Source organism: Agelaius phoeniceus, chromosome 1 (genome assembly GCF_051311805.1).
Source record: "Agelaius phoeniceus isolate bAgePho1 chromosome 1, bAgePho1.hap1, whole genome shotgun sequence".
Classification (NCBI taxonomy): Eukaryota; Metazoa; Chordata; class Aves; order Passeriformes; family Icteridae; genus Agelaius; species Agelaius phoeniceus.
The window spans coordinates 32,299,003-32,314,773 of NC_135265.1; the positions used below are offsets into that span (position 1 = coordinate 32,299,003).

At 37.8% G+C, this 15,771-nt stretch overlaps 1 protein-coding gene across 1 annotated transcript in view; it reads left to right on the top strand.

The window, feature by feature from the left end:
• SP4 (Sp4 transcription factor) overlaps window positions 1–15,771 on the top strand; it is a 28,942-nt gene that overhangs the window by 1,401 nt on the left and 11,770 nt on the right. Inside the window, exon 3 of the mRNA XM_054635768.2 lies at window positions 408–1,956. Within this exon, the coding sequence (XP_054491743.1) occupies window positions 408–1,956 (1,549 nt within the window). The remainder of the gene's footprint in view (window positions 1–407; window positions 1,957–15,771) is intronic.

Genomic DNA, 15,771 nt, shown 5'->3' on the forward strand with positions numbered 1-15,771 from the left:
TCTTTCTTTGGGTTGGATGAAGCACAGTTGGTTGGGTGCAGTGTTTTTACTGCCTGGACATGTTTGTTTGGTTGCATTTTGCAGTGATCAGATGCTTTCCATGTAATAGAAGCATTTTTATTTTTTTTTCTTTATTTTGAGGGGAAAAAAAGACTGAATTGATGATGCAGTTGAGGTCTTGGCTGTCAGATAATCATTGATAATTAAAGACTTTTAAGAGCACTATGTTTAAAGATTATTTACAGCAATTCATACTTCCTTATTCAGAGCTGTATCATTGGTCTTTGTGCAGAAGCACCTTGTTGGGTTTTTCTTTGGCTTCCTGTGCAAACCTTAATGCTCACTTTTGATGCTTCGTACTTGCACTCTTGTCCTGAATCCTTTCTGTTTTCTCTTTTTATGGATAGGATTCTCAGCCTTCACCTCTCGCTTTGCTAGCAGCCACTTGCAGCAAAATAGGAACTCCTGGTGAGAATCAAGGAACTGGACAGCAGCAGATTATTATAGACCCAAATCAAGGTTTGGTGCAGCTTCAGAATCAGCCACAGCAGTTGGAATTGGTAACAACTCAGCTAGCTGGAAACGCTTGGCAGCTCGTTGCCGCTGCTCCTTCTGCTTCAAAAGAAAATAATGTTGCTCAGCAAGGATCTTCTGTTGCCTCAAGTGCAGCAAGTCCCTCCAGCAGTAACAATGGAAGTACATCTCCTTCAAAAACCAAATCAGGCAATTCTTCTACAACGACCCCTGGACAATTCCAAGTCATTCAAGTACAGAATCCAAGCGGTAGTGTCCAGTACCAAGTGATTCCACAGATTCAGACAACGGAAGGTCAAATCAATCCATCCAACGCTACTGGTCTACAAGACATACAGGGTCAAATTCAGCTTATTCCTGCAGGGAATAATCAAGCTATCCTCACAACTGCAAACAGGACAGCTTCAGGAAATGTTATTGCTCAAAATCTAGCAAATCAAACAGTTCCAGTCCAAATTAGGCCCGGTGTTTCCATACCACTGCAACTGCAAACTATTCCTGGTACTCAGGCGCAAGTTGTAACAACGCTACCTATAAACATTGGTGGGGTAACCCTGGCTTTGCCTGTGATCAACAACGTTGCCACTGGAGGAAGTTCAGGGCAAGTTGGCCAGTCTACCGAGAGTGGAGTTTCCAATGGAAATCAGCTGGCGTCTACACCTGTCACTTCTGCCTCTGGTAGTACCATGCCAGAGTCTCCTTCCTCATCTTCCACTGCTACAACCACTGCCTCAACATCTCTGACTAGCAGTGACACACTGGTCAGCTCTGCAGAAACAGGCCAATACACAAGCACAGCAGGCAGCAGTTCAGAGCAGGCGACTGAAGAACCTCAAACAACTGCTACAGACTCCGAAGCCCAGAGCTCCAGTCAGCTTCAGTCCAATGGACTACAGAACGTCCAGGATCAGTCAGGTTCCCTTCAACAGGTCCAGATCGTAGGTCAGCCTATTCTGCAGCAGATACAGATCCAGCAGCCTCAACAGCAGATTATTCAGGCCATTCCTCCACAGTCATTTCAGCTCCAGTCAGGGCAGACTATACAGACCATCCAGCAGCAGCCTTTGCAGAATGTTCAGCTGCAGGCAGTGAGCCCAACTCAGGTGCTCATCAGGGCTCCAACTTTAACACCATCAGGACAGATCAGCTGGCAAACTGTGCAGGTTCAGAATCTGCAAAGCCTTTCAAATCTGCAAGTTCAAAATGCTGGGTTACCCCAACAGCTAACCATCACTCCTGTGTCTTCAAGTGGTGGCACAACCATTGCCCAGATTGCTCCCGTGGCTGTTGCTGGTACCCCCATCACTCTGAACGCTGCCCAGCTTGCTTCAGTACCTAATCTTCAAACAGTAAGTGTTGCCAACCTGAGTGCTGCAGGTGTTCAAGTTCAAGGAGTTCCTGTTACCATTACCAGCGTTGCGGGTGAGTGCTCTGACAAAGTTTTGGAGTTTTGCTTGTTTGTATGATTGTTTTGTGTTTTGTTTGTGGTGGTTGTGGCTTTGGTTTGTGTTTTTTTTACTATTACAAGAATACCAGATGATTTTAGATTAGCATTCTTTCTTCATAAAATTCAGATTTTAAAATAGCTGACGTTTTTGCTAAACATTGAATTAATATTACCAGTGGTATCAGTTGAAATGGAACTGTTTGTATTTGATAAACTTTACTTAAATATTTCTGTCCTCTGTCTTACTAAAGACTTGCAGGCTCCAGAAGTGAACATGGGACTTTACTGATAGAGCTTTGATATGTTTAAAAGCCAGCACAAAAAAGCTTTTTCCAACCAGGCAGTATTCCTAATCTTCTTTTGGGGACGTAGAATGAGAAGTGACAATAAGCGAGCTGGGATACCTTGTGTCCTGGCATGCATTCATATGGAACTACTCATTGCATTCTGCACTAGCTCATAAAGTTGTTCCCTTAAAAGTTTGAGTTCTGCAAAGAGATTGAGTGGAATAATGTGTGCTTGCACATGGTTTCTGTGGCTTGCTTTAAAATAAAAAGATAAAGCCAACTGGTGACTGTACTTCAGTACTTGCTGCTGAACTTTTGATATGTACTACGAAATGTCTGTTTGGTTATGCTGGTCTAGTAGTTGGGAAGGGAGCTATTAAAAGGTTCTAGGCTGGATAACTGAACTTAGTTTTAAAGTAAACTCTGTGCAAGGTCTCTGCAGTGTCCCATAAGGACACCTCTTTATGTAAAATTTGCTGACTTTTAATGTTTTAGATAAAACTTGATTTAGGCAGGAGTTATCTTTCTCAGCTTGGTAACTACTTACCTAAAGTTGGGTTTATGTCATAAAAGTCTTCTATTGTAGTAGTTACAATAAACTCTTCCCAACAACAGCCTGACTATAGGCACAGCTTTTTGCTATAAAATTGTTAGAAAAAACACATAACATTTAACTGCTGTCAAGTCTGCATAAGCAAACATTAGTATCATATAGACTCTTAAATGGTTTGGTTTTTGGTTTTTATAATCATATGCTAAGATGAAAAATGTTTCATTTTTCATCTTAGCATATGATTATAAAAACCAAAAAATTGTTCTTTTTGATTGAAATGGTTTTGAGGAGACATAACTACTAACATAGTTTAGTAGTAAGAAATTTGCTATTGGGAGAACTTTGCTGTGGTACTTCTCAGCATGGAATGGCATGTTGAAATACTAAAGAGCTGAGTTAGATGGCACTGAACATGGCTTGTTTAAGGAGTGTCACACAAGCATTAATGTGGGTAATTAGAATTAAAATCTTGACCTTGTGTTTAGCTCTAATGGTTCAAAGAGAAGTTTGGTTAGCTGTAGCTGAGAAGCTGCAGTCCTATTTACCTTGGAACACTTTTTTTCTTGATAGGAAGGTGCTGGTTGATGGTTTTCTTAGACAGAAGTCTACTTTGGTAGGGGACTCCATAGCAAGCCTGCTTTGGGAGCAGCCTAGACTTGGGGGTGCTGGAAAAACCTTTCTCCATGTAGGTTTTTTCTCTGCTTACTAATGATGTACTACTGTTCAGTACACACTAGCAGGTATTAGAGCAAGAGATTCTGAATATCATCTTTGTTGGTTATATTGACCCTACCTGTGCTTGCATATGATGTCTTTTGGAAAATAAAGGGATTGAGATTGGTAACTTGAGGGTGAAAAAAGGGCAATGAATCACAAGTATGGTCCTGGGCAAGCCAAGCCGTAGTCATACAGTGTTTGTATGCTAACTAGTCTACATTTTGTGACCATTGAATTCCTCTTCAATGTGCCCACTCTCTCATGCCCTGCTCCCAGTAGGCCTTACAGCTGTTTCCATAATTTTTTGGCAGCAGTGAATCATAGAAACGTAGAATAGTTGGATTGAAAGGGACTTTAAAGGTCATGTAGTTCAGCCCCTCTGCTATGGACATCTTCAACTAGATTAGGTTGCTCAGAGCCCCATCCAACCTGGGTTTGAATGTTTCCAGGAATGGAGCATCCACCACCTCTCTGGGCAATCTGTTCCAGTATTTTGCCACCCTCATTGTAAAAACCCTCTTTCTTATGTCTAATCTACACCTACCCTCTTTCATATTAAGGCCATTCCCTATTGTCCTAACACCACATGCCCTTGTAGAAAGTTCCTCTTCAAGTCTCTTTTATGCCCTTTAGGTATTGGAAGGAGCTATAAGGTCTCCCCAGAGCCTTCTTTTCTTCAGACTGAAAAACCCTATTTCTGTCAGCCTTTCCTCATAGAGGAGGTGCTGCACCCCTATAAGTATTCTGACATTTTTTCCTTTCCTTTGTCAGTAAGGTACTATTTCTCCCCCAGGACTTGATGTTAGGGAGAAAGAACAAGCTTTTTGAATGCAAGAGATTAGTTGTAATTTCCTTCTCTTAGTTATCTCTGCTTATGTCCTATGAAACTTCTGACTCTACGCTCTGGGAATGGGAGACATGGTAGAATGTAAAGAAAAGGGAAGAACATGATGTGCAGTCCTTAATGCTAATGTATTAAGATTCCAAGGAAAGAATGGTTATGAAATAGAAAATTGCAAACATGCTAAGATCTAAACTTTGCTTGCCACCTAAATAGAATAAGCTGACTTGATCAGGGCTGTTAACTTCCTTGGGTTTGCTGGTTTTTATTTGAAATGTTGTTGTTTTTTTTTTTTTATTATTCCCAGGCATCATTACAGGAAACCTTTTGAAAAACAAACAGCTCAGCTACCTCAATATCTGCAGACTGGTATTTCTTTTCTGCAGTACCTGAGCTTGCCAGTGTGAAGTGTCTTGAAAATAAGCTGAACTCTCTACAAGTAGTTCATTTGCCACAAATGAGCAGTAGAAGTAGGTGTTAGAAATGAGCTGTGTGGAGGATGCCCAGAAAATTTTAAGGAGAAGGCTGAGTAAAGAACTCATCCCATGCATTGATTCAGGTGCTCTTTGTTAGGGAAAAGAAGTTACGTTGTCCTTCAATCAAACCCCTTCAATCAAGCCAGTTGAGTTTCTAGGAAAAAAACTTTTAAAACCACAATAAAAAATCACAATAAATAACTTCTTTTGTATTTGTGTCATATTTCTGTTCAATGAACAGTGGTTTTCCTAGTTATTTCCACAGTGAGATATTTAAGCACAATTTTTTCTTTAGCTTTTCAGTAGTAAATGAAACAGTAAAACAGGAAAATACTTAATTTAAAATTACAGCAGAATTGTTGATTTATAGAAAATTTTGAGAAATGGGGGGAGTTGTGGTTTTTTGGGGGTTTTTTTGGGGTTTTTTTGGGTTTTTTTTGGTTTTTTTTTATTGTTTTGTCAAATAGATTCTAAATTCCAAAAGAGAAAAATTTCACATTGGGAAGAAAAACCTTAAGATCTTCTGGTAAATACTATATTTTGGTCTACCTTTCATAACTTTTGTTGCTGAAAGTCTACTGTAAACCTAGCAAGATGTACAAGTGTGTTTGGGGTTTCTTGTGTTTTCTTCAGTTAAAAGTTCAAAAACTGATCCTGGTAAGTACCATACTTAGGGTTATATGTTGCATGTGGTCAAAAACTCAGGGCAAAGCAGAGACATTCTCACAATCTTTCACTTTCTGGCCTGAGAGAAAACTTCAATGTCAGTGATGAAAATTATTTTTTTACTGTGAGAGCTACTGAGTGCTGACAGAGGTTGTTAAGGTTGCAGACTCTCCATCTTCAGAGATATTCAGAAACTGTCTGGACATGGTCCTGGACAGCTTTCTGTAGGTAGCCCTACCTGAGCAGGGTGATGGGACCAGATGCTCTCCAGAGGTCCCTCAAAGTCTACGCCAATCTGTGATTCTATAAAATTTTATTAAGGTGTACAGAGTGTCAGTCAAAGGCGTAATTAAATGTACAGAAGAAAGTTTTATTCTCATCCAGTTAAGTTTCTGAGCATTAAAACCAGATCTTTAATCAATTGTTTAATTAAGAGGAAGACAAACAACAGGCTACATAGAAACCACTGTGGTTGCTTGAATTCAGGGATCTACTAATACCTGCCTTGCTGTGAGATCTTGCTGTCTTAGCCTTTTACCAAGCTACTTCTGCAGTAAGTATTTCTTTTCTGCTGTCAGTTGTTGTTTTGCACATGGTTCCCTGTGGAGGGGAATAGCCTGGAATGTTATAGATTGCAACTTCCTGAATTTTGCCCCTATGGTCTTGGGGAAAAGTAGATACTGTGGAATACCCTTGCCCTTTTTCAAGGCTTCTGCTGTGAGAGTTGCAGATGCAAGTTCAAAGGATTCCTGTCCCCCGCCCCTTTTTAAATTAAAGTTGATTTGTGTAGATGAGTTGATTGACGCTGTAAGAGACTATGTGAAAGGAACTGCTTTTAGTACTAGTTGATTCTAAGAAAAAGATACAATTTGTAAAATAGTTTCCTTTTGGTAGGTGGAGTTGTTTTGTTTGGTTGGTTCATTTTGGTGTTTTTCTCTTATTCTTGGAGGGTTTTTTGGTGGGCTTTTTGTGGGGTTTTCTGGTTGGGTTTTTTGGGGTTTTTTTTGTCCTTCAGAAAAATTCCCTCTTTATGAGAAAAAAATTAATAGACCAAACTTATATCTACCTTAATGATACTTCTTAGAGTACTTTTGTTGCATGATGGCGGAGGTTTTTGCCCCATACAGAAGTAAATGATTTTGGTTTAAAATAATGAAAAATATTATTTATATTTTATGTATACTTGTTCCAAAATCACTTTTTTTAAGCAAAAGTCATCAGATTCCATCACCTTGCAACACAAGTTCAAGCCTTTTTCTTGAACATGAGTGGTGACATGATCTGAATTATGGGGAATTTGGAGTTCATCCACCCAAAATAACCTGGGGCAATGACTTCTGTTCAGTGGAACAGGCTGTTGCCTGGCAATAGTAAAGCTGGAGAGTTTTAAGTCTTTTGTAGGGGTGTGCGATGGGCTCCAAAATAGTTCTTAATGACAATGAAATCCAATGCCAAGTGTTCTTATTGAGATACTTAAAAATATATAATGAGCCTTGCCATTCTGTTTCATACTCTGTAGTAATGTGAGCTACTGAGACATTTCTCTCTTTGGCCAGATACTTTCACATCACTGTGACTAGTAGTTATGCAATTTGTCAGTACCTTGAGGTCCCCTGACTTTTTGTGCATTTTCCCACTTGTCTGCATCCAGCTTCAGCCTTTCTTCAAGGCTTTTTCTTCCCTTTCCCTCTTTATTAAGCCTTCTTGTGTGACAGGCACTAGTTTTAGGACTTGCAGTTCAAAGACTCAATATATTGTTTAGACATGACTGTCTGGGTCAAAGTTTGATGAGGACTTTGAAGCATTCTATCCAATTATTTAAACAGGAAAAAAAAAGAAAAGGATTAGATTAACTGTATGTCACTCAGTGACTGGAAAAAGGTAAACATCACACCAATTTTTAAAAAGGTAATAATTAGGCTCCTGAGAACTAATAAGCAGTCAACCTAATCTCTGTGTCTGGTACAATCATGGAACACACCTTCTGCCAGCTATGTCCAGGCATGTGGGTACAGAGGTGGTTAGAGACAGCCAACATGTCATCCCAAATGTATGCCAAACATGGCTTCACAGAGGGCAAATTGTGCCTGACTAATCCAGTGGCCTTCTGTGCTGGAGTGACTGTATGGGTAGGTAAAGGAAGAGCTGCTGACAATCTACTTCATCTGCTGTGGCTTTTTGTGAGGGTTTTTGACATAGTCCCTCGCAGTAGCCTTGGAGAGATGCGGATTTTATGGATAATAGGAAGGTGGCTGGATGGCCGCATTCAGAGTTGCCGTCAATGATTCAATCTCCAAATGTAGATCACTAATCAATGATGTCCCTATACTGGGACCAGTACTGTCAGTATCTTTACTAAGGATGTTGTGGGATTCTGCACCCTTGGCAAATTCGCAGATGGTACCAAGATGAGCAGTGCAGTTGATATGCTTGAGGGAAAGGATGTCATCCAGAGGGGTCTTGGCAGGCTTGAGAAGTGGGCAATGTGAACCTGATTGTACTTCAGCAAGGCCAAATAAAGGTCCCCCATCTGTGATGATGGAGTAATCTCAGTATAGATTGTGTGATAAAGTAACCTGTTATGATGGAGTAATCTCAGTATAGATTGTGTGATAAAGTAATGGATTAAGAGCAGTTCTGTGGAGAAAGACTTGGGGATATTAGTAGATGAAAAATGGGATATGTGCTGGCAATGTACACTTGCAGCCCAGGAAGCCTATGGTATCCTGGGCTACATAAAAACAAACAAGGCCAGCAGCTCAAGGGATGTGATTCTCTCTCTCTTTGCCACTGCTGTGAGACCTCATCCATAGGAGTGTGCTGGAATCCCCACTAGAAGACAGACCTGGATCTGATACAGCTGGTCCAGAAGAGAGCCATGAAAATGATTAGAGAACTGAAAGACATCTTGTATGAAGATGGGCTGCAAGAGTTGGGGTTATTCAAACTGGTGAAGAGAAAGCTCTGGGAGCCTTCCTGATATACAACAGGATCTTGTCAGAAAGACAGACATTTTACCAAGACCTGTCGACAGTAACAGTACAAGGGACAGCAGTTTTAAGCTGAAAAAGGGTAGGTTTATATGGGACATGAGGAAGAAATGCCTTACTCTGAGTGTGGTGAGACACTGGAACAGGTTTTCCAGAGAGGTTGTAGATGCCCCATCCCTGGAATTGTTCAAGGTGAGTTTGGGTAGGTCTTTGAGCAACGTGATCTAGCTGAAGATGTCCCTGCCCATCGCAGGGGGATCAGAGCTACATGATCTTTAAAGGTGCCTTGTGACCCAAAACACTGTATGATTCTATGAATATAAAATTCAGAAGTGTTTCTGACCCTCTCTCATGCTGACTGCAGGTGATACATACAAAGAGCAGTGCTCAGATTCTCTTCCCTCATTCAGTCACCTGCGTATTCCTGAGCCAAAAGTGGGATTTTTTTAAAAACAAGTTTAATAGTTATTGATGGATTTTTTTTCTCTGAATTTGTCTTTTCTGAGTCTGCCTATTTTTTTATGCATTCAATATTTGTCTGCAATATATTGTGTTTTAATTGTTGCATAAGACATGTTTTTATTTAAAGTTCTTAAGTTCCTCAATTATGAAAAATTAAAATACCTGATTCATCTTCATGCCATTCGCAGTCTTCTATTACTCTCTATTATGTATGCTAGATTTTGAGGGAGGGGAAGGTGTTTAGTCTGAAGTTCTAGAATATTACACTTGCATTGTTTAATGAATGAAAATGCATTTTTGTGACGGCATATCCTGTGGGGCTCCTCTCGTGTTAATGTAATAGTGTCTAGAAACAGAACTTGGTGAGTGGTATAGCTAAGCAAGAAGGGATTCCTGTAGTGGCTAAGTTGAAAAGGGTTTAAAATAGCCACATTACATACAAGAAAACTGGCAAGTATAAACACCAAAGGTGGAAGTCAAAGGAGCTGAAGGATAGGGGTTGCATGATTTATTTTTTTTTAAATAACATGTAGTTGTTTTCCTGGATGTTCATTGACAAGCAAGATGCAGCAAATATCTTGAAAGAAACAAGCTGCAAGCTGTGGAATCTGTAGTAAAAAGATAAGTATAAAGTACTGAGCTGTATTAAAAAAAAAACAAGCAAAAAAAGAAATCTGTCTTGGTTTTTTACTTCATACTATGTGACTTGGCATTCTGAGAGTGTAGATGGGAGGAGTATAGAAATGTAGCATACTTTTTCCAAGTCATGAAAGGTCACAACTGTTCTCAGGCTGCCTTGAGCTGAGAATTGTTGCAGAACCACACTGTTCTAAATATTATAGTGCTGGCATCCTTTTCAAATATTTCAAAGTAATTACAGGAGAAGCATTTAGTCTCCTAATGAAAAAATTGCTTTGGTTATGAGATTTTCTTAAACTGAAATTCAATACAGTGGCAGAAACAGTTTGACAACAAACTGCAGTTGAAAACAAACATTAGCCATGGTGATATTAGCTTAAAAATAAGTGTCAATATAGTGCTTCTGAACTTGATGCCTAAGAAATGTGCAATCTGCCTGTTCAGATAAATTGCCAGTATGCCTCAGTAAAACTAGTCTTTTCTGCCTGACCTGTGAGTAGCAAGGCATGACTTCATCATTACTTCTAAAATAAAGTGGGAAGGGGAAGCATTTCAAGTACCAACTTTGCTCATAATTGCAAGGTAAAATAAGTTTATAATGAGCTATTTTTATGCTATAAACTTCAAGAACAAAATGTAAGCCTTAAATGTAAGCCCTGTCTTGAGAATTTTGCTATCCCCTCTCTCAATCCCTGTTGTCAGAAATTGGAGCATGTAGAACAGGAAAAGAATTGGCTGAACTTTCTTGTTCATAAAATGCCAAGGAAGTGAATTGAGTGATATGGCACATCTTCAACAGCTTGTTAGTATTTTTTTCTTTGTTAAAGCATACTTAGATCTGCATTAAGCCAAACTTCTTGTTCTTCCATTGCCACCTGGTGTGAGGGAAAGACAAGAAGCATATTCAAAATTTCATTTCAACAGCTTCCTCACTGTAACTTAAATTTTGGAATTCTAAGTCTCGTATGATTTTGGAGCTGGTAGATGAAATAAATAATTTCTTACTATTTTAATATATTAAAAACATTTTAATAGCAGTGATGACTATTGAAAAAAGCTAACTATGCTATGTTCCAAGAGGAGTATTAATTTCAAGTGAAACAGTGTTATTATTGGGGGTTGTCCCGTGGAGAGCCAGGAGTTGGACTTGATGATGCTTGTGGGTCCTGCCCAACTCAGGATGTTCTATGATTGTTGAAAAACAAGTCTTTTTTTAGTGGTCAATGATTTTAATGGATAATTTAGTTAATAAAAGTAGCTTGATTTATATGCTGTAGCTTTAGAAGTAGTCAGGAGTGCATAATGAAGTATAATTTTTTTAATTAATATTTTACTCTGGTTATGACATATACCAAAACAGTAGCTCTGGACATCTGTAGTCTCTTGAGAAATGTAGCATCAGAGCACATGCTTAGTTTATTTTGGGGTAGGGCTGCAGTTATATTGATTTCTGTATGCATCTGTTCCTAGCAGGGCATTCTCCAATGCTGCTGAAGTTGATAACAGTCATACACCTTGATCAGTTGGTCCTTGGAAAAACTGTATCACTCCAACATGCATATTTAATGCACACTTAATCTTCACAGATTGGAAGTCTAGTATTATTTTGTTGTAAAGAGAGAATTATCAGTTAATATCTTCCTGCTGAAAAAACCCTTGGGATGCACGTTAAGTACAAGCCTGAGTTTCCTTAATTATAGTTTCAAGTCATGATGTGACCGCTTTTCCCTGGAGAAAAATACTGAAGTTTAAGAAAAATGGGCCTTGATTTTCTTATTTCTTTGATCATCGGGAAGTAACTGACAAAAGCATGAAGTTTTCAGTTTGTTCTGATCCAAAAAACAAGACTAGGTGAACAGTTTTGTAGGGTAAACAAGACTAGGTAAACAGTTTTGTAGGTTTAACAGTGTTAGAGAAAATGTCAGAACTTTTATGGTTTGGATCTTACAGATTGATGTGGCCCTTCTTTTGTAATTCTATAATATGTGGTTTTGTTGGTCCTTGCCTGATAAAGGCTATAACAGAGTTTCAGGTTTTACATCCTTAATGAACAAGTTAGTTTTAATATTGGTCAGCCTATTCATCCATAGATTGTTAATAAAAACAAAGCTTGATGCTCATGTTTAGTCTTGCTGTATAAGATCTTTAAAAATGTTTTATGAATCTTGTTTTTTTTTCCTTTAAATTGCTTTTAATCTCTTTACCTTTCACCTTTTTTTTTATATTTACTTTTATCTTGATCAACATAATATTTCATACAGCCAAAATAATTACCTCAAGGAAATTCATGAACCTTCTAGTCAAGTGTAAAATATTTAGGCCAGCCAAAGCATAGACAAAATCCCATAATACCCACCCAGAAAAGCTCCCAGCTACCTCCCAAACTCCAAATAGAGTACTGGAACCTTGGCTTATATTTTTTCATGTTAGCCTACTTCTGTCCTTTCAAGATTCAGTTATTACTACTTCATGGCAATACCCATAACTTGAATGGAGGTGCAGAAAATGACACTTTCTGAGTGTGTGTTTTTGTTACCATATGGCAGAAGTGTGTTAGATAGCATTTGATTTTTGTTTTGGGATTTTTGGGTTTTTTTCAGTTTGTTAGTTACTGACCTCCTCTAGTCAAACTGTGGAGACAGACAGTCCACAGGCTTCTTCCTAGTCCTACCCCTGTTTAAGAGTTAGGGGGAAGAGTTGAAGGAAAGAACTGGGCCACATTCTGTTGTGGCTATAAGGTGTAGAATAATCTGAGAGTTGGGGCAAGGGGATGGGGGAGAGGGAGATGTTCCATAAAAATAAGTCTAAGAACCTCAGTTTCTTACATCTGCTACTACTTTCTGTGCAATGTGTCTGGTACTTTGCAGCACAGCTGGTACTTGGGTCTTCAGCTGTTGCTCTAAGTTTCAGCATGCAGGAAACTACTTGTGTTCATCTGCAGAGAAGTGTTCTTGGACACTCACTCTAAATATACTTTTTGACTATTTATTCAATAATGATGAAAATCAAGGTTATTTTGGAAGAGTCTCTTTTCATTAGTATAACAAGTTACTTTTCTGATTCTATCTCCTTCTTTAGAATACTTAATAAATTGACCATATTTTCTTTTCATTTCAAGTCACAGTATCCAAAACAACCAGAGACATTGCCTTGCTTTGACTGAAATCACCAGTTGATTGTTCAAGACTAAATTTTGTGAAATTGCAGCTCTGTGTTTGATTTTTATATTGGTTTTGTATGGGTCTTTCTGTGTTGTATTTGTAGTAGCTCTTTCCTATGTTTAATAAAGTAATAAAAAGTAAACTTGCTTTCAGTTTAATGAAAGGTCTTACCAGCTGGGAAAACTTATTTTCTGGCTCAAAGTAATAAAGTGCCCTCAGGTTGTCCCTAAAGCACTTGAGTAAATCCTTACATTTTTGAAAAATCATTAAAGTAACTTGGTGAAACTTTTGGGACCTTGGTTTGATTTTGTTTTGGTTACCAATATGATTCTTGCACTAAAGGAAAAAAACTTCATCTTTTTAAAGATACTTAAACCCCTCTAACTTTATTGCCGCCTTCACTCTTGAAGCGGTAATTTCAACAGAAAGCATAGTTATTATGCAGTTCAGTAATTTTTTAATACAACGAGATTAAAAAATCTCTTGGAGAAGAGTATAGCAAGTTCTTACAAATCTTGACAAAGTTACTCATGGACAAAAGATAGAAACTTGCTGCAGTGCCCCTGTAGGAGGTTGAAAAGACAGATGTCTATTTGATGCTGCAATTTGCACTGGAAACTTTCTGCTTGTAGTAGCATCTGGACACAAAGCTGTGATTTGTGATGACCCTTGTAGTAGCTGGGTGAATCCAGTTTCTCTCCTTATTCCAAACTGATCTCTACAGAATGTGTGGGTCCCTTGTATCAGTGCTTGCAGTTTCAGTTCTGGGGAATTCTTCTTTTGTGGCATATCGTTTCTTCATAAATCTTTATTAACCACTGCTTAGAAAAGAGAGCAGAATTGTCAGCATACTGTATCATCTTCTCTGTAAATATTTAAATTCAGTGTTGTCTTTACATATATGTCATTTTGAAATGTGATTTGTGCTTCTTTTTTCAGCATTAACCTCCTTCATAGTAGTTTAAAAAAAAAAGAGGATTTCTAACTATATTGACACATGCTTTTAAGCAATATTTAAAACTTGACTATACCTTAATCAAAGCATTATATTCTATTATATAATATAGACATGTTATTATAAGTATATTGTATTATCAATAAATATATAAAGTATATAGATATTATCTTAGTGTAAATTACATTTATGTCTTTGTGGAAAAAGAATATTAAAGGATGTTTTCAAGCTTAGAGTATCTGGTGTATGCAGGGCAAGAGAAGATGAGAATTTTTTCCCATTGCTTTCTATTAGTGAGTTGTTAATGGATGAGTTGCTGCATCAGCTCTGATGCCTGTAGAGCTTTGGAACTCTGCAGGCTGTCTTGTAGTAATATGCATTGAATTATAGATTCTAACTGCAGCCTTTTCTTTGCTTTTTAGAATACATAGTTGAACAAATTTTCTTCTTTGCAGCATTAGCCACTGTAGCTCTAGGTACATTTTGCCAAGTGTTTCTCAGATTTTGCAGTAAGGTGCACCTACTAAGGTAACTTTGTCATTGCTGCTCACATCTTTTGACTGCTAAACGTTGGTTGCACAATAGCAACAGGAAATATATACTTTTTTTTCTGAGGAACTATGTACCAGAACTTTAGAAGTATCTTTTTCTTAGTCTTAAATTTCTCTTCTTTCCAAGATCCAATTCTCTAGTGCTTTACTCTCATGATTTCTGTAGATCAATAAAGTTAAGTCCTTTTCTCTCCCTTCTGCTCTATTAGCCTCAGAGAGTAATCTGAGTTTGTGTGTGCTACCTGAGGTAAACAAGTGTAGGAAAGCAGGTGTGTGTGTGGTAAAAGGAAGCTTGGTTTGACTTATAATGGATGGCCAAGCCTAATGACCAGTGATCAGTCACTCTGTAGAAGTGATTTAGGTACCATGCATTAGCTTTCTTAAATCATTGAAGTGCTGTTATGGTTTTACAAATTAATTTTTAACTGAAAATGTGATTGGGGTGTGTGTGTATGTATTATTTGGTTTCATAGTAATTACTTAAAGTTGTTAAATTTTCTTGCATGAATGTGTTAAAACTCATGAAACTTGAGTACATAAGTATATGTGGGAAAGTGTATGTGAGTTTTACCTGCTAAGGTGCAATTTTACTACAGAATTGGAAAGTTGAGCAAGTGATGCTGAAGAATAAAGGATGTGCAAGCATTTATCTTGATAATCCTGTATCTCATGTTAATAAGTAATGCAGTTACTTAATGGCTTAAATGGGAAAGATTAGTGACTAAACCCCATGATAAAAGATCATGCAGGCTTTTTTATTTGAGAAGCTTAAAAAATTTCTATTCAGTCATAATCATATTTGTAATATTACAATAAGTGAGACTTCTGTTGCACTTGATTTGTAATTAAATACTATAACAGATTTCCTTACTGTATTCATTTTGTCCTATGGTCAAATAAATAGTTACTATTCAAGAGCAAGAGAGAACTTAGGCATGAGAAGAAACGAAAGGCAATTTAGTATCAATGTTATTTTGTATCAATGTTATTTTGTAACATTTGGTTGTAAGTTACCTTTATATCCTGACAGTTTGTACAATAAAGCTCAGATATATGCAAGTTCAGCGATAATTTTTTTTATCAAGATATTTCACAATTTCAGGAATCATTATTAAAGAAATCATGGGAACTTGAGAAAACTTTCTCTATTCCAAAAGCAGGTGTCAGTGTGCAGTGACTGCTTTCACAGCTCATACAGAATAACATACATGAACTGAAGTGTGACTGTTCCTTCACATAGTGACTTGTTTTAGGCCTCTTTCTGAAATGCATGCTGAAACATGAGAGCTGTTGTTACTGAAGGGTTTGATTATGAATGGTGAAGTGTAGTGATATCAGGTCTTGTGGTTTGGAGTATATCAGGAAGAAGCAATTTCAAGTGATCTCCTGATTGCAACAGCATTTCTGGAAGGCTTTAAATAGCATTTAATGCCTCTAGTAAGACTTTGAAAGGAATATTTTTAATAAGCCTTTTTTTCTCCATCTAGATAGT